General features: G+C 41.4%; 1 protein-coding gene across 1 annotated transcript in view; it reads left to right on the top strand.

Moving 5' to 3' along the window:
- LOC132817331 (low-density lipoprotein receptor-related protein 1-like) overlaps positions 1 to 25,205 on the top strand; it is a 1,680,787-nt gene that overhangs the window by 1,353,509 nt on the left and 302,073 nt on the right. The window contains exons 48-51 of the mRNA XM_060827740.1: positions 7,685 to 7,804; positions 9,535 to 9,648; positions 9,948 to 10,097; positions 22,236 to 22,358. Of these exons, the coding sequence (XP_060683723.1) occupies positions 7,685 to 7,804; positions 9,535 to 9,648; positions 9,948 to 10,097; positions 22,236 to 22,358 (507 nt within the window). The remainder of the gene's footprint in view (positions 1 to 7,684; positions 7,805 to 9,534; positions 9,649 to 9,947; positions 10,098 to 22,235; positions 22,359 to 25,205) is intronic.

The following is a 25,205-nucleotide window of genomic DNA, read 5'->3' on the forward strand; positions in this document are numbered from 1 at the left end:
CTATTTCATTCCTATAGCAGAGACAGAAGTCTCAGTGGAAAGGTTAAAGCTTCAAGTTTGCAGATTTAAAAGATGACAACACATTCAAAGACTTGAAAGAAGCGAGGTAAATATGAGATGTAGACATGTATAGCAAAGGCAAAGGAGCCAGCATTGAGGTTTTGGATGAAGGGTAATGACAACTGGGAAGAGAACTTATCCGAGGAGAAGAGACATTGCTTTGTCAGTGAATGAGTGATCAGCAATTTAGCGGAAATGAAATCAAAAGAGGGGGCCAAATGAAGAGAAAAGTAGGAAAGAAACTAGAGAAATATGTCAATGTAAGTTGCATTATTCATTTTTAAAAATTGAATTTACTTTCAATAGTAGAAAGAATGGATTATCAATTTTTCACTTCCGTCATCTAATTGTTATACTTGGATGAAAATGACTTTTATAAAGGAAGAAACATAGATCAACAATGATAGCAATAGAAGCTGACCATAGCCTGAGGGATATATTGTGAAACTCATTTGGAATAACTGAAACAACTATCTTTATCTGAAGACATCGAAACCAGGCAACTGAATAAACTTCAATAAGTTTGCATTTCCTCTTTAATTTACATGTATGATAATTTCACCGACTGGAAGATGAAATGTTCTGCTATATTAGAAAGACAATGGAGTTAGTCTGTGGAATATGCATTCAACTATATTTTAACAGCTGTTTCTGAGCAGCAAAGATGAGGAAAATTAATTTGGAAATAAACAGGAGCGAAAGCTTTCCCTCTCTGCCTGTTTCGTTAAGCATCTTGGAATACATTGACTAGTGAAAAGGCAACTTGGTAATACCACCAATTCCCAAGGATTCAGTTATCTGTGGAGTCTCTTGCTGCCCTGGATACATGTAAACAATCAAAGAACTGTTTTCTCAGGCCTAAAATCTAACACCCACAGATCCTAAGGACTTTTAACTGCATGTACTTTCTTTTTCTCTATGCCTGTAGCAGACAGTATCCCTTTTAAACTTATTACCTGTGTTTGTGTATGCATATTTGATGTGGCATTTTTATTATTTTCTTACACATTATTGGAAGGTGAAAAAAATTCCTCTTTTTTCACTCAAAAAAGCCTTGGTAATTGGCTCCATCATTTTCCACTGAACATTTTGTAATTAAAGTGTGACAACTGCATGCCAAAAAGAAACAAAAAGATGACTGTGACTAAACGGGTGATTGTTAGAAACTGGTGAGCCAATTCCCTTTCTCTTCTCAGCATAACAAAAGGCAATGTACCCTTTGCTGATGAATATTCAAAAAGGTAAACAGATGTGCCTATTCCAGTTTCAGCTTTAAAAATGTTATTTCAGTAGTCAAGTATGAAAGAAACAGTGCATCTAAGTGTAAACCTCAGTATCAGACATGAGTGTTTTAACATTTCCTGAAGATTAATTGTAATATTATGAGCAAATCTCATCCAATTCAAATGAATGAGCAAATGTAAATGATCTGAAATTTCAGACACCTTGGCACTTTTGTGACGAAAGCAATGCATGCGGACATACTGTTGCCTGTCAGCGTAGCTGCTGATAAGAATTAACATGAAACAATCTCATTTACACATAGATTAAGTAAACTGACTGTCCACTGATGCATTTTACAGCCAAGAGAAACCAAATGTTTTACAACTTAATACAAAAAACAACCTCAATAGCAGACTTTAACTTTATACACCCGTATGACAAAAATTTGATATCAGACAATATTAATTGTTCAGGTGAATAGTGGACTCCGTATGAAAACAGCAGTGGCCATCATTTTTCATGCTAGAATTATTTATTGATGTAAAACAATTCAGCTGAACATCAATGATGTTAGAAACTCCCGAAAGAAGATCATACTAAAATGCATTTTTTTAGAAGTTCAGAAAATGAATCAATCTTACAGGATTGTCAAAAAAGATCCATGAGCTGTAAAGACTTATGAAAGCTGGAATTCAATTCCCAAAGGTCAACAGGACATTAATAAGCTACATTGCCACCAAAACGAAATTGTAAAATCTCCTCATCCCTGACCTGGATTGTGTGTGCAGAAATCATTTGAGTGCTGCAGCACCAATTTCCAATTCACCAAACATCTCACACTTTACCTTTTCCCTGTTTGCCAATCGTCAAAGCATGTAAATGTATGCTTTGCAAAAAAAACCATAGAATCAAAAAATCCCAATAAAAATGATAAATCAAATAATTCTGTGTTGCATACATAAATTTATGAATTATTCATGCATTCCTGCATGTGATACTTATGTCTTTACATTTGCTTCTTTGTAGTGTTGCCCTCGTGGGCTGATGACTTTCAGTGGAGGGTCTGTAGTTGGCCCTGGAGGACAGTGTCAAACAAGCTCTGAGCCTTAAATATTGGTCTGCACTATTGAATGTTTCTCAGCAGTGTGGCCAGGCTGGTTGGAAAGCAAGAGCAAGGGTATTGGTGAAGTAGCAGTAGTGGAAGAACAGATGCTGTCTTTTACAGAGACACACCAGTCTATACTCTATGGAGTTAGTGTTGCTCCAGCTTCAGCAATCCTAGTAATTTTTTGGATGACAGGGTGCTGGGCTGCCCTGAACAAAATGTTCTGCCCTCTGCAGTTCACAGCCACGATGACAACATTTTGCGCTTGCATCATGGCAAGATAAGCTTACATAACTTCACTCTGAGCTTCTACTTCTGCCCCATACTTAGGGTGGAAACTGTTTATGTTGGATTGTATAACTTGAAGTTTAATTGACCTTCTGTGTGTTTGGAAGAGGGAGACATTGTTTGTTTAAAAATTGTTCTTGTGAGCTTCGCACTGAGAAGTCTGGAGGCCTCTTTGTTTACTTGCTCTAATATTAAAGTAATAGTGAGCTTACTTCATAGGATCCCTACAGTATGGAAACAAGCCATTCAGTCCTTCCAATCCACACTGACCTTCCAAAGGTCAGTCCACTCAGACCCACCCTCCTATCCTATCCTTGTAACCCTTTATTTACCATGGATAATCCATCTAACCTACACCTCCATGAACACTATGGGCAACTTAGAATGGGCAATCCACCTAATCTGCACATCTTCAGACTGAGGAAGGAAACTGGAACACACAGAGGAAATCCACATAAACATGGGGAGAATGTGCAAACTCTACACCTAGTCACCCATGGGTAGAACCAGACCTGGCTTCATAACACTCTGAGGCAGCAATGCTAAACATTGAGCCACCATGCCACTCCACTTTCAGTTTTTTTAGTGTGTCTCAGGGAGAGATATCAGCTGAAATGTAAAAGTGTTTGGTGAATGCACAGAACTGAGACAGAAATAAAACAGTTGGAGCCACACCGGCCTGAGCCTCATGTGGAAATAACGCTAAATCTTTGTTGGATTGGGTGTTTGTAAGCACATTGCTTGGATAAAAGCATAATCTGTGTTTTAATCCTTTTCTGGGATTTGTGATGAAGTCTTTCCAACTTTGTTGCCTTGTATAATATTGTTTAAATGTAACTGATAATATGTTCATTAAAAAAGAAACAACATGAAGCACTCAAACAGTTTCTGATGGCTATGTTCAGTAAATGAGCTCCATAGTTAAAAATAAGCTAAGTTTAGGGTCTATCAAGCCAGATTCCATTCTGAAATTTCATTTGCCCATTATTATCATCAGCTGAAATCATAATAAAGTGAAAACTGAGCTTGCTCGACATATGTTGGGTCATCATTGTGTTGACAAGTACAATAATGGTGTTGGACATTATTCTCATGCCTGACATGGTAAGCTCCAAAGTTTAAGCAACGCCCTGAGTCTTGTGGTACTTGTCTCCTCAGCACTTCTTGACAAAGACAACACACCATCTGGTACACTTCTTGATGAACCTAGCCTTCTACATATCCACCAGCTTTCTTTGGCATACTATCCCAGGATAGTGCTTATCTAAGGCTTTGGAGATTCTAATAATGTCTTGCTCCCTCTTTTTCATAGAGTTCTGGACACCAAAGTACACCTGCACCCATCAGATTAGCTTCTGCTGCCTTGTTTTGCACACCTTGTTGTTCTGAAAGAAGCAGGAAAATTTATTAATTCATTTTTAAAAATTCTTATGTGAGTGGTGAGCATTATTTGCAATTTTTGCTGATCTTTGATTGTCTGTGAGAAGATGGTGGTGAACTGCAGTACAGCTGGAAAGGAATGTCCAGGATTTAAATCTCATGTCAATAAAGATACACTCCAACTTCGGGAAGTCTTTCTCTTGGAAATGCATTTGCAGATGGTAGTATGTGATAACAGGCCTGACAGTAGGTGAAAATGGGTCAGCTGTTCTAAAAGCAACCCATGACAAAATAGGGCTGATGTGTGGGTGGTGATAAAATATGTAAGGATGGAACTAGGCTCTTAGGTTATTGAAGGAGAAAGTGAGGTCTGCAGATTCTAGAAATCAGAGCTGAAAATGTGTTCAGGAAGAAGGGCTTATGCCCGAAACGTCAAATCTTCTGTTCCTTGGATGCTGCCTGACCTGTTGTGCTTTTCCAGCAATACATTTTCAGCTCTTAGGTTATTGAACTCAACACTGAGTCCTAGAGGGTCCTCAGGCAGAAAATGAGATCTGATCTTGAAGCTTGAGCTGAGGTCTGTTAGAGCACTGTAGCAGGTCTGCAACAGAAATGTTGGCCGCAGAACAAGGCGCTGTATTGAAGAGGCAGGCAAATGTAACCTCTGGGTCTTTTATGTGGACAGAACATAGATGTTATTCAAAGTAGTCACCCAGCCTGTGTTTCATCTCCCCAGTGTAGAGGAGACAACATTGTAGAACAGCGAACAACCGTAGACTATATTGAGTGAAGTTCAGTAAATTGCTGCTTCATCTGGAAGATACATCTGGGGCCTTGGATGTGAGGAGAAAGGAGGTAAACAGGCAGGTTTATGCTTTCTGTGATTGCATGGGAAAATGCTATTGAGGTGTGGGGAGGTGTTTGCAACGGAGTAGGAGTGGACGACTGTGTCCCGGAGGTAACAGCCCCTGTGGAATGCTGACAAGAGAGGGGAGTGGATTGTGTGTCTGGTTGTGGCATCCCATTGAAGGTGACAGAAATGGTGGCTTACAATTCTTTGGATGGTGTAGCTGGTGGGATGGTAAGTGAGGACCAGGGGTCCCTATCATTTTTTTGTTTGAGGGAAAGAAAGAGGTGAGGGCAGAAGTGCAGGAAATGCTTTGGACATAGCTAAGAGTCCTATCAACCATGGTTGTAGGGAATCTTTGGTTGAGGAAAAGTGTGGACATTTCTGAGGCGCCCAACGGAAGATGCCATGATCAGAATTGATGCGACAGAGGCGAAGAAATTGGGAGAATAGGATGCAGTCCTTACAGAAAGCAGGCTGTGAGGATATTTAATCAAAGTAACTATAGGAATTAGTGAGTTTGTAATGGATATTGGTAGCCAGCTTATCACCAGAAGTGGAAACAGAGATGTCAAGAAAGGGAACAGAGGAGTCAGAGATGGACCAGTTGAAGGTGAGAGCAGGGTGGAAATTGGAAGCAAAATTGAGAATTTCTTTTCCAGTTCAGAACAAGAAAGGGAAGCCGCAACCAATGATGTCATTGATGTACTTGATAAGGAATGTTCCATGTACCCCATAAGGAAGCAATCATGACCATCGCCCATGCAGGTACACATGGCTACACTTTGGTCTTAAGAAAGTGAGAGAGTTAAAGGAGAGGTTGTTCAGGGTGAGGATGAGCTCGGCCAGGCAGAGAAAAGTGGTGTGGATAGCGACGGATCAGTCCTTTGTTTCCAGGAAAACGCAGAGAGCACTGAGACTATCCTAGTGGGGGATGGATGTATGAAGGGATTGCACCTCAATGGTAAAGACGAGGTGGCTGGAGCCCGCACACTGAAAATTCTGAAACCAATGTGAAGCGTCAGAAGAATCACAGATGTAAGTGGAGAGGGATTCAACAAGGGGAGAAAAAAATGGTGTAAAAGTAGAAAGAAATATGTTCTCTGAGGCAGGGCCAGGCAGAAACAATGGGTCTGCCCAGTTTGTGGATTTTGGGGTGGAGAAGGAGAAACAGGGTTAGGGGACTATGGTCTTGGAGAATTTCGGGGAAAGATCCCCAAATGAGATGAGGTTGATAATCATGGACACAATGGCTTGATGCTTCAGGTGGGGTCATGGTTCACGGGGAGTTAGGAGGGCTCAGCCTCTGCAATGTGGAGGTCAACATGCCAGACTAGAACAGCACCAACCTTTTCAGCAGGCTCAATGACAAAGTTAGGATTGGCTCTGAGAATCCTGTCAGCTCAGCGGGATATAGTTTTCAATGAGTGAGGGGGGTGCAGAGAAATTACTGGTGAATGGATAGATGGAGATGGAGCTCAGAGAGAGATATGACAGGGGTAGGCAAACAAGAGGATTGTAGATGGCCAGCCAGGACAGAACCGAAGCTTAATAAGTGATAAAATGATCTGAGGGTTGTAGAGAATAAGCAGTGTGTGCTGAAAGCAAACTAAGAAATCTGAAAACAGACCTGAAAGTGGGTGGTTTTACTGGTATCCTGATTAACATTTCTCTTTCAGCCATGTGTAAAGCAAATTAACTGATCATTTATCTCGCTTTTTTCCGAAAATCGTCTTTGTATACCATGGCTCTTTCAATTACTGATATCACAACAGTAATTACATTTTGAAAGCAATTTATTGGCTTGCAGGACTCAGAGATGTTCATTAACACACTCTGTGAATCAAGTCTTTTATTCCTTTAGCCACCAAAATTAAAATGTTATCACCTTGTTAGAGCTATTAATTGGAAATCAATATTATGATTTCCCAACTGCAATTTTGTAACAGCTATTACCCACATGACACCAGGCTGTTGTAAAATTGCTGTCAGTTAAGGACCTCCAGCAATTTAGTAGGTTAGTTCAGGCAGTAACTGAGTTTTAATTGCTAGGAACATCCTCAAACTCTACTGAATGACATAATCTCTGCCAAAACATGACAGGGATATTAGTTATTATCAGTGCTATTGCAGGAACATTAGCCCCTTTTTATGAATCATATATGGCTGCCTAGATTAAAACAGAATTGAAAACTCTCCTTGAATGGAGTTATGATATGTCAGATCCACTTGAGGAACGGTGTTAACACACAAGAATGCAATTCTTCAGGTGGAGAGATAAAAAAATTTGAAACTAATGCAGGTTATCGACTTACCCCATGATTTCTGCTCATGAAAGGAAATTCACTGTTAGTGGCTAAAGAGAGATTAACCAGGGAGATCTACCAGCAGCCATCAATTTGCAAATAACTTGAAGGTTTATAAAGTGAGTAATTTGATGAAGTCAGATTTTGAGCAATAACACCCACCAGAAATGACAGGGCAAAACAGTTATGATTTACAGAGAAATGGAGAAAGATCCAGATTTAATGGAAACATTCTCTCCCCAATGCCACCTAATAATGCAAACACCAAGTCAGTTGGTGGCACAAGAAATTTGAGAGAGAATTTTGAAATGATCACAGAAAAAAAATACAGTTGCCATTTTCTTGAGGGAAAGAATTCAAAGTGGGATTGGTGAAGTTAATAGTCAAATACTCCAATTAGACACATTTTCCATCAGTGTGATGAATTTATCATCTTACTGTTTCACTTTTGCTTCCTTGGTTTCTTTGCATCAGCAAACAGGAGTTGTCGAAAAGGCTTTAAGCATTGCTACAATGGCCATTGTGTGTCCAATGCAAAGTGGTGTGATGGTGTGGATGACTGTGCAGACAACTCAGATGAAGTATCTTGCAATAGTAAGTATTAGGTTGGCATTGCCAGCCCTATTTGCACTGGACAGTCTTTTAAATAAGATTAGTCTTCAGCCACGTGGCTACTCAACACTGACATTTTTTACAAACTCACTATCTCCCACCTGGATTACATCTCCTCCCACCCTACCTTCTGCAAAAATGCATCCTGTATTCCTAATTCCTCTGCTTCAGTTGCATCTGCTCCCAGGAGCACCAGTTCCACCATAAAACACACCAGATGGCCTCCACCTTTAAAGATTGTAATTTCCCCTCCACGTGGTTGAAGATGCCCTCTAAAGTATCTCATCCACGTCCTGCTCCTCCGCTCTCAAACCCCACCCCCCCCAACTGCAACAAGGACAACCCCCCCTCCCCCCGGTCCTCATCTTCCAACCACCAACCTCAGCATCATCTGCACACATTTTCGCCATCTACAAACGGACCCCACCACCAGGGATATATTTCCCTCCCCACCCCTATCCACTTTCCGCAAGGACTATTCTCTCCATAATGACCTGGTCAGGTCCACGGTACACACCCACCCCTCCCCCACCCCACCCACCCCCACCCCCAAACAACCCATCCTCGCCTCCTGGCACCTTTCCCTGCCACCACAGGAATTGCAAAAATCTGCGCCCACACCTCCTCCCTCACCTCCATCCAAGGCCCCAAAGAGCCTTCAACATCCATCAAGGTTTCACCCGCCCTTCCACAAATGTCATTTATTGCATCTATTGCATCCGATGTGGTCTTCTGGACATCTTCTTGCAGAGCGCTTCTCCATGACACCTGCACCAATCAATGCCACTGCCCCATGGCCGAACATGACAACTCACCCTCCCACTCTGCCAAGGACATGCACGTCCCAGGCCTCCTCAACGTCATTCCCTCACCACCGGACACCTGGAGGAAGAATGCCTCATCTTCCTCCTTGCAACCCTTCGATCCCAGGGCATCAATGTAGACTTCACCAGTTTCCTCATTTCCCCTCCCACTGCTTTACCCCAGTTCCAAACTTCTAGCTCAGCACCATCCTCATGACCTGACCCACCTGTCAATCTTCCTTCTCACCTATCCGCTCCACCCTCCTCTCTGACTTATCACCTTTACCCCTACCTCCTGGGAAGGTACTCCCAGCTACCTTCTCCCCATGCCCACCCCCTTCCATTTATCTCTCAACCTCCTAGACTTCCAGCCTCATTCCTGATGAAGGGCTCCTGCCCAAAATGTCGATTTTCCTACTCCTTGGATGCTGCCTGACCTACTGTACATTTCCATCACCACTCTAATCCTGACTCTAATCTCTGGCATCTACATTCCTCACTTTCCCCTAGTCTTATAAATAACTTGGTCAGCATTCAATTAGCACAAATTAAATACTTATATTACGATTTTAGTAATTGTTTTTCTGATGGACGTCTTCCCGATTTATTCGTATCCATTTGCCTTTCCCCAAGAACAATAATTTCAGATAAGAAAGATCTATTTTGCTGCGACCACGTTACCTTCCAAAAATTTCTCAATTGGATTTCTGACCTTTTGCTTTCCACATTATAAGTTGTATTAAAATTTTTACACTAATTCCAACCAGTTTGCAATGCAGTAAATTATTCGTCAGGATTTTCTGCATGTTGGATGTTTTAAATCATTCAAAAAATAAATAACTTGAATAACTGGAAGTTAAATTATGAGCGTAATTGTGCCATAGCCCATGTCCTGTCTATGTATTGCAGATTCTACATGCAACACAGCTGAGTTTCGTTGCAGAGATGGGACTTGCGTTGTCAAATCAGCACAGTGCAACCAAGTGATAGATTGTATAGATGCTTCTGATGAAACAGATTGTGGTAAGTTCTAAGCTTTTGGCAACAATTCAGTGTGTTCCGCTGTAGGCATTTCACAGAAAGCATGTGCATATTCATTGACCGTTAGACGTAACTGGAACGAATCACTTGCGAAAATACAATTTCCTTTACTGCTAGCAAAACACACATCTGAATTTCTTCACGAGCTAATTGAATATAAAAATAAACCTCTAATAACATTAAGTAGATAATAATTAGTAGTGAAATATGATTCGTATTTTATCAATCAAGTGCAGACAATACTTACCTTGACTCACTGATTTCTATTAATTCTACTTCAGGCAACACAGATTGCACTGGTTTCTACAGAGTTGGAGTCAAGGATGTAAACTTTATAAAATGTAATAGCACGTCCCTTTGCATCCTCCCATCGTGGATTTGTGATGGTTCCAATGACTGTGGTGACTACACGGATGAATTAAATTGCCAAGGTAAATATCCTTTGTAATTTGATTTAAGATAAAAATAACAAACAAGTATTAGGACTTGAAAGTTTATCATCATAAACCCCCAAGCACCGACAACACTGAGGAAAGCTTACAGCAACATTTTTCATGCTTTATTACAATGCACTGTCAGATAAATAATTCTGCTGCACTCCACTGATGGGAAATATTGATTGTTTTCTGTTTTACCTGGGGTAAATTTCACACACAGTATGGTCATTATACTGGTTGAATAGATTTTATCAACAGCCTGATTTTCACTTTTGTTCATTTCAATGTCATTGAAAATCAGGAACTCCACTTCACCAACATATAAACAAAAACTTCAAGTGCCAGAAATGCTGAGAATTTCATTAAAGCTTCCTATCTCTGAGCAGTAAGTCAACACATGTAGACAAAAATGATCAGAATGTTTCATGTTGATAACCTTTCATAAGAACCAGTTTACCAGTCAAATGGAGGGAATGCAAATGTGTATTATGCAATCCAGACTTCCTTTGTTCATCGTTGCGTGTTGGGTTTTCAGTTGCCTAGGCATTTAGCTCTGTGATCGCTTCACTAAAGCTTCCTATCTCTTATTCCTCTTTTAAGACTCTGCTTAAATTCGATTCTTGTGTCTAACCTCCTCATCATTTATCCCAATCCTTCCTTCATTGGCCCAGAGTCAATTATTTTCTGATTTCTCTTTTGTCAAATACTTTGGGGTATTTTAGCACATTGGAGGTGCACTATAAATATTGATGGTTAATGTTGATGAGGATGTTAACAATCGCTGTGAAGGTAGAAGGAAGATGTGAGTTCCTCTTCCTTGCTTCAAATTAGGGTAAGTGAAAAAAATTATCATTATTGTTTCTCAGGAGGCTTCCAGCAACACTGAGAAAACCAATGATTTGGCCTTTGGAGAACCTTGCAAAGTAGTTGTAACTTGCTGTATGTAAGGTCCAATTTGATTTCATGTATTTTATAAGGGTGCATTTATCTATTTTGATATTGGCCATTTAACCTAAAGACGAAATTATCCCCTCCCTGGTCTGATGAGAATAATCATGAGCATGACAACTACATGGGTCAAAACTAAAAAAAAAACTCATTTTAGGTATCCAGAATAATGGCCCAATTTTGCCATCTCATTAAAACTCAGCTTGTCCTGTTAGCACTGCACTTCTAATTCGCCTATCTTCCAACAAAAAACTCAATGGAGCAAAAGGTTGACCGGTAAAACAGAACCACCACCTGACAAATTGTATTCTCAGCATTCATTGCAATTTGCAGAATATGTGTGCTGCCCTCTAACTTCTCTTCACATGGAACTGCTTCCTCTGCACAAGGTGCTGTCTCCTTTGTCAATTGGCATACTCTTCCTGGACCATTCATTCACTCAACTCAGGATGAACAAAGCACCAGCTTCACAACATCTGCACGCCTGCTCTGGGGCCTATCAAAACACAACTTCAGGGCATCATCTATTTACTTTGGAGCTGAGGACATGTTTGCCAGGTTTCTTTGCATTCAGAAAAGTGGATATATGCAGGATTTTTTGCATTGACATGGAGCTGGGCATTGTATGGGTCTTATCATATTTCTTTGCGCATAGTAACAACAGCACTGAATCACGGGCAGCCAACATCTATGGTCGACGTTTCTTTTTCACATAGTGATTTCAATTCTTACATCTGTAGTTTAGTGTAGAGGTAGAGGCAGAGTGAAGAGTTCTGAATACTGAAATATCAGTTAGACAGAGGATGGACATGTGACAAACTATGGCATGTTAACAGCAGAACTGCAATACATGTTAGCAGTTTACATGACAAGTCCTTGGAAGTAAGTACTGATGTGTGAAAATGAAAAGAGACCAGTCCTTAGTGGGGTGAAGGTGGGTCACACTCATTCAAGAGGCCTATCCAATTACAGTGTGGGAGTCATCAGAGTCAGTCTCATGTTTGATTCTGTTAGAGTCAAGGAATCTGTATCCTTTCCATCCTGATATTGGCCCATTTTCAGTCCCACAAGTCACATTGGTTCATTTGGGGTGCCATGAAAATATCAACCTAGAGATATTCCGTTGTTAGTCAGAGTTATCCAGCCAAGTCAATCAGGGAATGTGGGCGAGGTCAATTGTGGAGGTTCAGATTGTCAGCAGGCTTATCAGGCAACAGTCCATGTCATGCTGGGGAAAGTGGGTAGCTCAAATCTGTGGATGAACCTCGTTGTACTGGATCATTAATGGAATGGTCATGATGATAGGGAGCAATTACAGATAGGAAGGTGGAACCTCAGAGTTAATGGGAGGGGGCTGAGAACTCTGAAAGGAGGTGTTCAAGTCACTCCACGGAGAGGGTGTAGTATTACCAAGAACATGGCCTCTTCCAGGGTTTTGAGTTCTGGGGATAAAGTGGACAAATTAATTGCACTGTAAAATGGGTCAACCAAGATGGTGGAATCCAAAGGTACATGGGGGCCACAAAGACAGCAACATTAAAGGTGAAGTAAAAGATGGCGGATCGTCAGTCTGTCACAGGTAAAGTTTGCAACTGGGTCACATGAACACAAAGATGGAAATGACATAATATATCAAAAGTTAACTGCACAATATGTTCACAAGATGGTTGCAAAGTGTGCGGAGTGAGTTATCCACCTTTCCTATGGGCACAGAGTTAACAACTTTGATTCTCAGGCCCTGCTAGAGGCAATTGCAGCAATCGTGTCTTCACTAGTTCATTAATGCTACCCATCTGACTTCAGTTTGCATTTCATTAGGAGGTCAGTAACAATTACAGAATGCACATTTTACATTATGGTTTCAAGCAATCATGAGCATTATATTGTGCACACCAGTCACCTCCTTTTCATATAAGCTAAACAATAAGCTTATTGTAACAAGGAATTATTAGGATAATTTAAAGTTTCTATTTGGCATCAACAGTCCATAGCAAGTACCAGACAACATCACAGTCAAATATTTGGTTATTTGTATGAAATGCTTGGTGCTTGCTATGTCTTGCCTCCCTGAAATCTATAAATAGACTCTATTCACTTACATGTGCGTGACTTTACCAGATCCTGCCTTGAAAATAATATTACAGCCGACATTGTGATTGTGCAAGTGAAAATACCTTACAAAAAGTGAGTGGGTATTTAGAACGATTTAGAGCTGGTGCCATCCAGGTGCGTTCAGTTTGTTTTCTTCGTCCTCCCGCAATATCTAGTTGCAGCCTGTCTTCTGGAACTGGAGTGGTAGAAACTTAGTTTTCTGTTTGACTTGTGACATGGAAGCCTTGCCCCCTCACCCTTTGGTTCTAGATCTGCTGAGAGTCCCTTGCCTACATGCAGCCTCACCTTCCGCAGCCTGTACTGTTCTAGGCTTGAGGATCACAGTCAGGACAGAGATAGAAGGGCAGGAACCTCTGGGTTGTTCAGCGAAGAAACATCTGGGTGCTTGTGAGCTGCACCTCTTCCTTATGGCTGCCTTTTGATACCACCCTGTCTCCATAAGTGAAAGGGGCACCTTGAGATTGAGGTACTTGTTTTTCTTTCTCACCTTGCCATTGATGCTCAGCAGCCATGGTGTAAGGATTAGAGTGCAGGTCTGATGGCATATCCGATAGTCATTGAACATTTCTGGGTGTCCAAGGAATCACCACCCTTTGCATGGAGACAGCCAAGAACTCACATGTCAGAGACATCACAGCAATGACAACGTTAGAGGACTTATTCCAGTCTAACGAGTACATCTGACAAACTTACAAATTCTCTGACTGGTGTTGAGCAAGTACCTTGTCGCTAGCTGTCCAACATTCCTTTTTGACCAGCTGTGGAGACCTGCCAGTGATGTACGCCTCAGATATTGTCTTGAGTCTAATTTAGATAGATTATTCATTGAGATGAAAATCTCTGAGGTGGAGGAGGGTGCAGGTGAAAGCCATGCTGGTGCATCTCTGAGCATTCAATGGCTTTGTTCCCAATAAGTTGTTGTTTAGTGTCTCACTGTCAATACATAAGCAGTTCTTGTCTTCCCCAGCCAAACCTTTCTTCATGAGATGCCTGATGCCGAGAAGCTCCTCACCCTGCAACCTTCCTTGATCATCTTGACCTAGGTTATGGGCCAGTTTTTGCCGGTAAAGGAAAGCACTGAATCTGATGGAAGTGAATGTAAGAGCAGTTTGTGATCATACATGAGTGGGAGAGGTAGCCAGATGTCCTCAGTGAGTGAGACAGAAGGGCAAAGGGCAAGAAGTCTTGGTCGTTCTAAAAGATTAAGATTGTCAGCTTTTGTGTTGATATGATGAAGGTAACGCTGCGAATTGTTGTTCATTAGTATGAGTGAGTTGTATGTGAGGTTTTCTTAATTATTTGAGAGATGTGAGTGTCGTTGGCTGGCAAGCATTCGTTGCCTGTCCATAGATTTAGAGTGGATTGTGACCCTAAAATATGAGGCAGATGATAGAAGATACTGCCACGTAACCCTGCAGAGTGCAGAAGATCATTTGCCCTCTTTCTGTGCTACTTTTCACAGAGGAGACCAGACTGACCTGTGTTGTCATCTTTGAAGCATCAGGCTGACTCCTGTAGTGTCGCTTTTCTGCAGTCAGTCGGGAAACGCACTGAACTTGTTTCTACCACCTCATCCACGAGAATCTCAAGATATTTGTCCATGAAGCATGATGCTCACTTAGATTTTATGTGCAGAGACACAGGAGATGGATGAGGAGCTAAATGAATATTTTGCAGCAGTATTTACTGTGGAGAAGAACATCAAAGCTAGAGTACTTGGGAGATAAATAGTGATGTCTTCAAAAGATTTCACATTACAGAAGAGCAGGAGCTGGAGATCTTAAAATATATAAAGGTAGATTAATCCTCAGGACTTGATCAGGTGTTTCCCAGAACATTGTGGGAAGCTAGGGCTTCCTTTTCTGGGCTCCTTGCTGAAATATTTGTTTCATCAATAGCCACAATTGAGGTGATGGAAGGCTGGAAGTGGCTAATGTGGTGACATTATTTAATAAAGGCAATAAGGGGAAGCTGGGGAACAATAGACTGGTGAGTCTTATGTCAGTTGTGGGTACATTGTTGGAGGGATTTCTGAGGGATAGGATTTACATACATTTAGAAAGACAAGGATTGATTTGGGATAGTCAACATGGCTCTGTGATGGGAAATTGTACCTCACTAACTTGATTAATTTTTATGAAGAAGTGACATAGAAGATTAATGATGGCAGAGTGGTAGACGTTGTATATATGGACTTCAACAAAGTATTTGATATGATTGCATATGATAGACTGGTTAGCAAGGTTAGATCACATGGAATCCAGAGGAAGCTAGGTTTGATCGCATGGGATCTGGTGGAGCTAACCAATTGGATACAAACTTGGCTTGAAAGTAAGAGACAGAAGGTGATGGTAGAGTGTTACTTTTCCAGGAAGTCTGTGACTAGCGTCTGCCACAAGGATCAGTGTGAGATACATTGCTTTTCATCATTTATATAAATGATTTGGATGTTAATATCGGAGATATGATTTAGTAGGTTTGCTGATGACACCAATGGTGCAATGGACAGTGAAGAAGATTAACTCAGAGTACAATAGGACTTTGGTCAGGTGGGCCAATGGGCCAAGGAGTGGCTGATAGAGTTTAATTTAGATAAATATGAGGTGTTGCATTTTGGTAAGGCAAACCTGAGCAGAATTTATATAGTTAATGATAGGACCCTTGAGAGTGTTGCCAAACAAAGAGTCTGAGGGGTGCACATGCACAGTTCATTAAAAGTGAAGTCGCAGGTTGACAGGGTGGTGAAGAAGGTGTTTTGCCCACTTGCCTTCAATAGCCAGAACATTGAGTATAGGAGTTGGGATATTATGTTGTGGCTATACAGGAGATTGGTGATGCCACTTTTAGAATACTGCATACAATTCTACTTGCCCTTCTATGGGATCCATGTTGTTAAACCTGAGAGGGTGCAGAAAAGGTTTACATGGATGTTGCCAGCAGGTCTGGAGGTTTTGAGTTAAAGGGAGGGACTGAATAAGTTGCGGCTTTTTTGCCTGGAGCTTAGGAGGTTGCGGCTTACAGAGCTTTATAAAATCATGAGTGGCATGGATAGGGTGAATAGCCAATGTCTTTTTCTTCCTGGGATTGGGGAGTGTAGAACTAGAGGGCACAGATTTAAGGTGAGATGGGAAGGATTTGAAAAGGACCTGAGGGGTAACCTTTTCATGTAGATGGTGGTGCATGTATGAAACAAACTGCCAGCGGAAGTGGTGGAGGTGGGTAGAATTACAACATTTAAAAGGCATCTGGATGAAGAGGAAGATATAGACCAAATGCTAGCAAGTAGGACTAGGTCAGACTGAGGGTGGTTGGCACAGATAATTTGGAATGAAGGGTCTGTTTCCATACTGTATGACTCAATCATTCTCAGAATCATGTGTTAACACTCAGACATAAGCAACACATTGTTGAGGTCATTGCTGACTTGCAGCATCTGAAGTGGGGTGCAGCTCGCCTTTATATATGGCACAAGAGGCCTGTAAACCAGTAGCTCCTGGCACTGGGCAAGGACTTCCACCTCACCCACCAAGATATTCAGTGAGAAAACAGCCAACGTTCCAGCTGTATAATTAATGAGTCGAAAAGTGGAAGATCGTGTACAAAAATTCACCCGAGGTTATGGCAATGTTGACAACATAAAACTTACTCATCACCACACTTGAACTGCAAATGAGAAAATTCAGCCGAAAGATCCAGTCAATTTTGGTGCAGGTCATTGCATTATCACATTCACCATACTTGATCTGCTGGTTGAATTCATGCCCTCGAGTGTCTCAATTAACTATAAGCACACATTTCAAGCTTTGGAATAGTGCCAAGGATTAGTGTTCGAAATGAAACTGCTAGTAAACTGTTTTAATTTTCAACATCACATTTTGTTATTTTCTTTGGAAAAGTGTAATCCAGTTCACCTGTCAAGTGTTCTGTCTTGTAATTTTTTGGGCATATTACAATGTGTTATACTGGTTAAAAATTGAAAGTTATTGCTATTGTCTGCCATCAAAGAGAATGACAGCATGCAGTTATTCACATTTCACATTAATGATGAGCAGCAGGTTGTATGAAAAGCCTTCGACACAATCCTGTAATTGCATTATTAAGAAATGTGTGAGCATTAAACAGATGTGCTTTGAGAATTGGGATTGTGCAAATTCTGAAGAAGTGATGTCTTATTCTAAACATATTATGATTGACATATTTAGAATATGGATCCCAGAACAGTCTCTTTAGCAAATCTAATGTTCTTTTTTTTAATTATGTAGACACAAGCAGCATGGTGGTAGCTTTGGTGTATTGCTTAAAATGTTCATATCTTTCTCATATGCATCTAGCACTAGTCATTTTTTATCAGGTAACAAGATGTTCATAACATGCATGGATTCTCAAGGTATTTCTCATATGCAGACAAATCATTGAAAACAGTATTTATAGAACCAACCGTTAGACAACAGAGTAGGTTTTTAGAACCATACTTATAGAACAATTAGATAATAAATTAGATTTTGAGCAGTATGGGACTGAATGATAGGCCCAAGGAATTTATGGAAATTAGACCTTGAGCTTCAAAGTTGACATGGACTACACTGCTTAGCCACGTGGGCTATTGTGGGTATTGGAGAAGTGTGTAACTTGTTATGTTCTCAGCTGATGTCTTTACTATTCAAGTCAGATCCTACGCTCAAATCTAGCTTGGCAGATCATATTTTGTTTATTTTTTTTATTTTAACAAGGTGGTCTTTCACTAAAATGTAAGAGCACCATACTGATTTGGATATATTAGCAAAATAACTGAAGATAAAATAGAATAAACCAAACGTAAGGCGAAGCAAAGGCCTAGTGGTATTATCGCTAGACAATTAATACAGGAGTCAAGAGTGTGGTGCTGGAAAAGCACAGCAGGTCAGGCAGCATCCGAGGACCGTGAGAATCGATGTTTCAGGCAAAAGCCCTTAATACAAGAGCTCTATAATGCCTCTGAGAGCCTGGCTGTGTTTGAATCCTGCCTGGGAAAATAATGGAATTTGAATTCAATAAAAAATATCTGGAAATAAGAATCTACTGATGAATAAGAAGTCATTGTTAGAAAAACATATCTGGCTCACCAATACATTTCAGGAAAGGAAATCTGCCATCCTCACATGGTCTGGCCTATGTGTGACTCCAGAGCCACAAAAATATGGTTCACAACCAGCTTCCCTGTACAAAGTCTCAGCAAAGGAATGAAACTGGACGGACAGCTTGCATTAACCAAGGCACCGGAAAAGGCAACAGCAGAAAGAGTCTGTCAATCCTGCAAACTCCCCCTCGCTAATATCTGGAAGCTAGTGTAAAAATTGGCAGAGCTGTGTCACAGATGAATCAAGGAACAGCGGACAATGTCCCACACACCACCATTACCATCACTATTTCCTGCCCCACCAGCAGGACAGACCCAGCAGAAGTTGTTGCACTGTGATGGCACAGTCAGGCAGGAGTTGCCCTGGGAGTTCTCGACATTGACCCTGGACCCAGTGAAGTCTGATTTTTACAGGTTAGGCATGGGTAAGGAAACCTCTTGCTGATTATCATGTACCATCCTCCCTCAGTTGATGAAATGGTGTTCCTCCATGTTGAACAACACCTGAAGGAAGCACTGAGGGTGGCAAGCACGCAAAATGTAAGCTGTTTGGGGGATTTCAATGTCCACCATCAAGAGTGGCTCAGCAACAGTGCTATAGATTGATGGTTAAGTCCTAAAGGACATGACTATTAGACTCAATCTGCAGCTAGTAGTGAGTGAACCAACAAGTGGGAAAAATATATTTGACCTCATCCTCACCAATCTGCCAGCTGGAGATGCATCTATCTATGACAGTATCAATAAGAGCGACCACTACACAGTCCTCATGGAGATGGAGTCCATTTTCACATGGAAAATACCCTCCATTGTGACACATGACACTATTTTTTCATAGAATCCCTACAGTGTGGAAACAGGCCCTTTGGCCCAACAAGTCCACACTGACCCTCCGAACAGTATCCCACCCAAGCCCATTCCCCTACATTTACTCCTGACAAATGCACCTAACTTACACATCCCTGAACACCATGGGCAATTTTAACATGGCAAATTCACCTAACCTGCACACCTTTGGACTGTGGGAGGAAACTGGAGCACCCAGAAGAAACCCACACAGACATTGGGAGAATGTACAAACTCCACACAGTCGCCCGAGGTTGGAATCAAACCCGGGTCCCTGGTACTAAAAGGCAGCAGTGCTAACCACTGAGCCACCATGCTGCACCAGTATGACATTGCTAAATGAGGCAGATTTCGAAACAATCTAGCTGCTCAAGACTAGGCATTCATAAGGTTCATGTGGGCCAATAACAAACGCAGAATTGTACTCCAGCACAATCTGAAACTTTATGGCCTCAGATACTGAAGCAGTTCATGTTCAAGTGAAACAATCTGGACAATATCAAGGTCTGGGCTGAAAAGTGACAAGTAACATTTACGCCACACAAAGACCAAGCAACGACATTTTCTAATAAAAGACAATCTAGCCACTTCCCTTGGCATTCAATGGTGGTACTATCACAAAACCCCCACTATCAACATTCTGGGGGTTACCATTGAGCAAAATCTCAAGTGGACCTGCCAAAAAAATACAATGGCTACAAGAGCAGAGACAAGGAACACTGCATTGAGTAACTCACCTCCTGACTCCCCAAAGTCTGTCTGCCATCTGCAAGGCACAAATTAGGGGAGCTCTTGGCCTAGTGATTTTGTCACTAGACTATTAATTTGGAGACCCACCTAATGTACTGGGGACATGGGTTCAAATCCCATCATGGTGGGTGTTGACATTTGAATTCAATAAAAGTCTGAAATTAAAAATCTAATGATGGCCATTAAACCATTGCCAATTGTCAAGAAAAATTCATCTGGCTCACTAATGTTCTCGAGGCAAGGAAACAGCCATCCTTACCTGGTCTGGCCTACATGTGACTCCAAAATGCCCTCTGCACAATTAGAGATTAGCAATGAATGCTGACCTGCATGAATGCCCACATCCTGTGCGTGAATCAAAGCAAAGTTAGGAGTGTGATGGAATACACCTCACTTATCCAGAAATATGCAGAGCCAGCACTTAAAAAGATTGACACTAGCCAGGAGAGCAGAATGCTTGATTGGCATCAAAAGTATCCATTCCTTCCACCACCAATGAACTATCAGCAGTATGTGTTATCTACAAGATGCACTGCTGAAATTCACCAAAGATTCACCAAAGATCCTCCAACACACCTCCTAAACCCGTGACCGTTTTTCTGGAAGGACAGGGGACAGCTGATACATGGGAGTACCACTATTTGCAAGTTCCCTTCCAACCAGTCACTATTTTGACTTGGACACAGATTATCGTTCTTTCACAGTCACTGGATCACAATCCTGGAATTCCCTCCCTCAAGGAATTATAGGTCTATTAACAGCAGGTAGACTGGAATGGTTCAAGAAAGTAGCTACACTCACCTTCTTAAGGACAAAGAGGAATGGGCATTTAATGCTGGACAGCCAGTGACACCACATCCCATGAGTGAATAACTAAAACATTTATATATAAAATCTTTCTTAATTTACAAGACATGGTAAACTACAATTCAATTTATTCCAACAGCGCTCACAGTATTAAAACAACAGTCAGGATTCCAGTTTCAATCATGAGGACTTAACTGTGACTTCAGTTCCCAATGTGGAAAATCTGATCACCTCTTCCTTGAACCTTCATACAACTGAGCTGAGACTTTCTCAGCTTCAAGTAACTCCTTCAAGATTTTAACCAAACAATTCTGGCCTGCAACTTTAAAGTTAAAATCTTCACGCTGAGAAATCCTATTTCTTAATAGTTTTAAACTTTCTTTAGGCGCAACTCCTTTTACACATCCAACTTCTGTCAAGTTTTCTGCAAAACTGTCAAACTGAAAACTAAGCAAAAATAAAACTCCATTTTGGAAATTTCTTCATGCACCACTGTTTACTCAGCTCACTAAAAAAAAACTTTACCAATCAAAACTAAAACCCATTACTGTCTAGGAAGTTTCAGTCTCATATTATGTTTTACTGTGTTTTTCTATGGCACCAGAAATACTCACAGGTTAATTCATTAAATCTCTCAATCAAGCCATGCCACAAGTTTAGAATCCAAACTCTAAAATAATTGATATTCAAGTACATGTAAATAGCACACCTTAAATGATAATTTGCAGCTTCTGTGTTGGTAAATGTTTTTATTTCATACTTTAATTTCAAAGGAAGCTAAAGCTAACAGATGAGGCTGCATAATAAGGAGGTACAGAAGAAGCTGTAGAATCCTCTTCTGTCCTTGATAAGTATGTACCTGTCAAACAGAGAGGAATTGGTCAAGAGAGGCAACTGTTATTTACTTAAGAAGTTGAAGCTCTTGTGAAAAGAAGTACATTATTTGTAGTTCAACATGATTGTAAATAGGAGCCCATGAATTTGTCTTGTCAGGTTATAAAATGATGTTCTACTTTTTCCCTTCAATTCATTGACAAAGGCAAGCTGTATGTTAACTATTCAGTTGGCCATGTTAATCAATCAGTCAATCAAATTGAGTCATTGTTGCATTTTGACAGATACAGTACAATGCTGTTTACTGCAGTCTGTCTAGCCACCCGAACATGAGTACCATGAAAATTCTAAACCTCTGTGATAATAGATGTCTACTAGGAGAAAGTGAGGACTGCAGGTGCTGGAGATCAGAGTCAAAGAGTATGGTGCTGGAAAAGCACAGCCGGTCAGGCAGCATCCAAGGAGCAGGACAATGGACGTTTTGAGCTTAAACACTTCATCAGGAATCCTCAAATGCTCGAAACGTCGACTCTCCTGCTCCTCAAATGCTAGTTGAGTTATTAACCTATCCTTCTTTTGGGTGTTAATGTATTTTTGTTTTATTGTATATTTATTTTCTCTTTGGACATAATAGAATGCTATGTGGTATATTTTGTTTCAGTAAGCTGGGACATTTCTAAAATACTAATTAAATACTTTGTGGTTCATTTTTCTCTTAGCTCACCACAAACTCAAATGCAAAGAACACTACTTTGCATGTCCAAATGGAAGATGTATTCCAGCTTTTTGGATATGTGATAAAGAAGAGGATTGTGAAGATGGAGCAGATGAATCGCATTGTGGTATCCACTCTTTTATATTAGTTACACTTCATGTTTTGTCAGGTTACAGCCACCGTTCAGTGATGACATTTTTAACTCTGATTCAAAAGGTCATTTTTGTTTCAAGTCAAGCTCCAGAGATTTTGAATACACAACCTTGGTTGACAACTCACTGTAATGCAGAGGGAGCACTTCCCCATGAGAGGTGCTTCCCTTGGTTGAGGCATTATTCTGTCTACCATTTCTATAACTTATCAAAAATCCAAAAGCATAACACAAAGAAAAAAGCCACGGATTCCTCCTACGAGTCAACATATGTTTCTCAACCAAGATCACAAAAGGTCAATTGATTTGTGAATTGTCACATCACTGTATGTAGTGTTTGCAATGTAATACTATTTCCTGTTTCAATTTTCTTTTGGTGGCAAAACACCTTTGGAATGTTCTGAGGTCATTTTTTTTAATGCACTCATGGGATTGTGTAGATATCCAAAATTAATCTAGTCGTGGCAAATGGGAATAGATTAATTTAAGGTATCTACTTAGCATGGATGAGTTGGACCCGAAGGGTCTGTTTCCATGCTGTACATCTCAATGACTCTATTTCACTGTCTGGGCCAACATTCATTGCCCGAGTTGCCCTTGAGATGGTGATGGTGAAGTGCTACAGTCCATGTGCCGTATGTAGTTCCACAATGCTGTTCAGGAGGGAATTCCAGGATTTTGATCCAGTGATATCAAAAGAATGATGATACATTTTCTGGTTTCATTGTTTTTCAGATTTTCTAGTGATTTTTTAGAATTGAATAGCTTGGTAGGTCATTGTTGTGGGCAGATTTCTTTCCCTAAAAAACATTATGACAATGGTATGGCAATCAACATTGGTTTCATGGTCACCATTAGATTTGTCATTCAAAATTATTTTCTTAAATTCAAATTCAACCACCTTTCATGGCAGGATTTAAACCCAGGAGCCAGAATATTATCTAGATCTCTGGATTATTATTCTAGCAGTCATATCACTGGGCCTTCATTTTCCCCCTATGAAAGGCACTATACAAAGGCAAGATTCATTTTCTTCTTTCAAAGAGTTGAACCTAAACTTTGGCTTCTTTACTGTCTCAGTGAAACCAGAAGAAACATTATGGTTAGATTGATGGACAGCTTTAAAACAACATGCTTGGACTTATTGAATTATTAACTAACGGAGTAGTCTATAATTTTATTCATTAAAAAATGTATTTTTGATCACTAGAAACAGACACTTTACATCAGCTGACTGTTATTCATTTTATAATTTTGAACATATTGCTCGTTCAAGGGTCCAACACAATATGCTAAGTTCACTGATTTTTACTTTGCATTTCGAGCTTCACTGTTAACTTTGTCCCTGATATAAAAGAAAGTTCAGATTTCCTAGATGGACAAAAGTACTATGGAGAAATATGACATGAAAAATTATGACACCCTCCTTTGACTGACTGATCTGGTCCTCAACCTGAACAACTTCTCTTTCCAATCCTCCCACTTCCTCCAAACTAAAGGAGTTGCCATGGGCACCCGCATGGACCCCTGCTATGCCTGTCTCTTTGTGGGATATGTGGAACAGTCCATCTTCTGCAACTACACTGGCACCACCCCCCTCCTTTTCCTCCACTACATCGATGACTGTATCGGCGCTGCCTCGTGCTCCCACGAGGAGGTTGAACAGTTCATCAACTTTACCAACACCTTCCATCCTGACCTCAAATTCACCTGGACTGTCTCAGACTCCTCCGTCCCCTTCCTAGACCTTTCCATTTCTATCTCGGGCGACCGAATCAACACAGACATCTACTATAAACCGACTGACTCCCACAGCTACCTGGACTACACCTCCTCCCACCCTGCCCCCTGTAAAAATGCCATCCCATATTCCCAATTCCTTCGTCTCCGCCGCATCTGCTCCCAGGAGGACCAGTTCCAACACCGCACAGCCCAGATGGCCTCCTTATTCAAAGACCGCAGATTCCCCCCAGACGTGATCGACGATGCCCTCCACTGCATCTCCTCCACTTCTCGCTCCTCCGCCCTTGAGCCCCGCTCCTCCAACCGCCACCAGGACAAAATCCCACTGGTTCTCACCTACCACCCCACCAACCTCCATATACAGCGTATCATCCGCCGTCATTTCCGCCACCTCCAAACGGACCCCACCACCAGGGATATATTTCCCTTCCCTCCCCTATCAGCGTTCCGCAAAGACCACTCCCTTCGTGACTCCCTCGTCAGGTCCACACCCCCCACCAACCCAACCTCCACTCCTAGCACCTTCCCCTGCAAACGCAGTAAATGCAAACTTGCGCCCACACCTCCTCCCTTACCTCTCTCCAAGGCCCCAAGGGATCCTTCCATATCCACCACAAATTCACCTGCACCTTCACGCACATCATCTATTGCATCCACTGCACCCGATGTGGCCTCCTCTATATTGGGGAGACGGGCCGCCTACTTGCGGAACGCTTCAGGGAACACCTCTGGGACGCCTGGACCAACCAACCCAACCACCCCGTGGCTCAACACTTTAACTCTCCCTCCCACTCCACCACGGACATGCAGGTCCTTGGACTCCTCCATCGCCAGAACATAACAACACGACGGTTGGAGGAAGAGTGCCTCATCTTCCGCCTGGGAACCCTCCAACCACAAGGGATGAACTCAGATTTCTCCAGTTTCCTCATTTCCCCTCCCCCCACCTTGTCTCAGTCGATTCCCTCAAACTCAGCACCGCCCTCCTAACCTGCAATCTTCTTCCTGACCTCTCCGCCCCCACCCCACTCCGGCCTATCACCCTCACCTTGACCTCCTTCCACCTATCACATCTCCATT

The sequence above is a fragment of the Hemiscyllium ocellatum genome, chromosome 7 (genome assembly GCF_020745735.1).
Source record: "Hemiscyllium ocellatum isolate sHemOce1 chromosome 7, sHemOce1.pat.X.cur, whole genome shotgun sequence".
NCBI classification, from domain to species: domain Eukaryota; kingdom Metazoa; phylum Chordata; class Chondrichthyes; order Orectolobiformes; family Hemiscylliidae; genus Hemiscyllium; species Hemiscyllium ocellatum.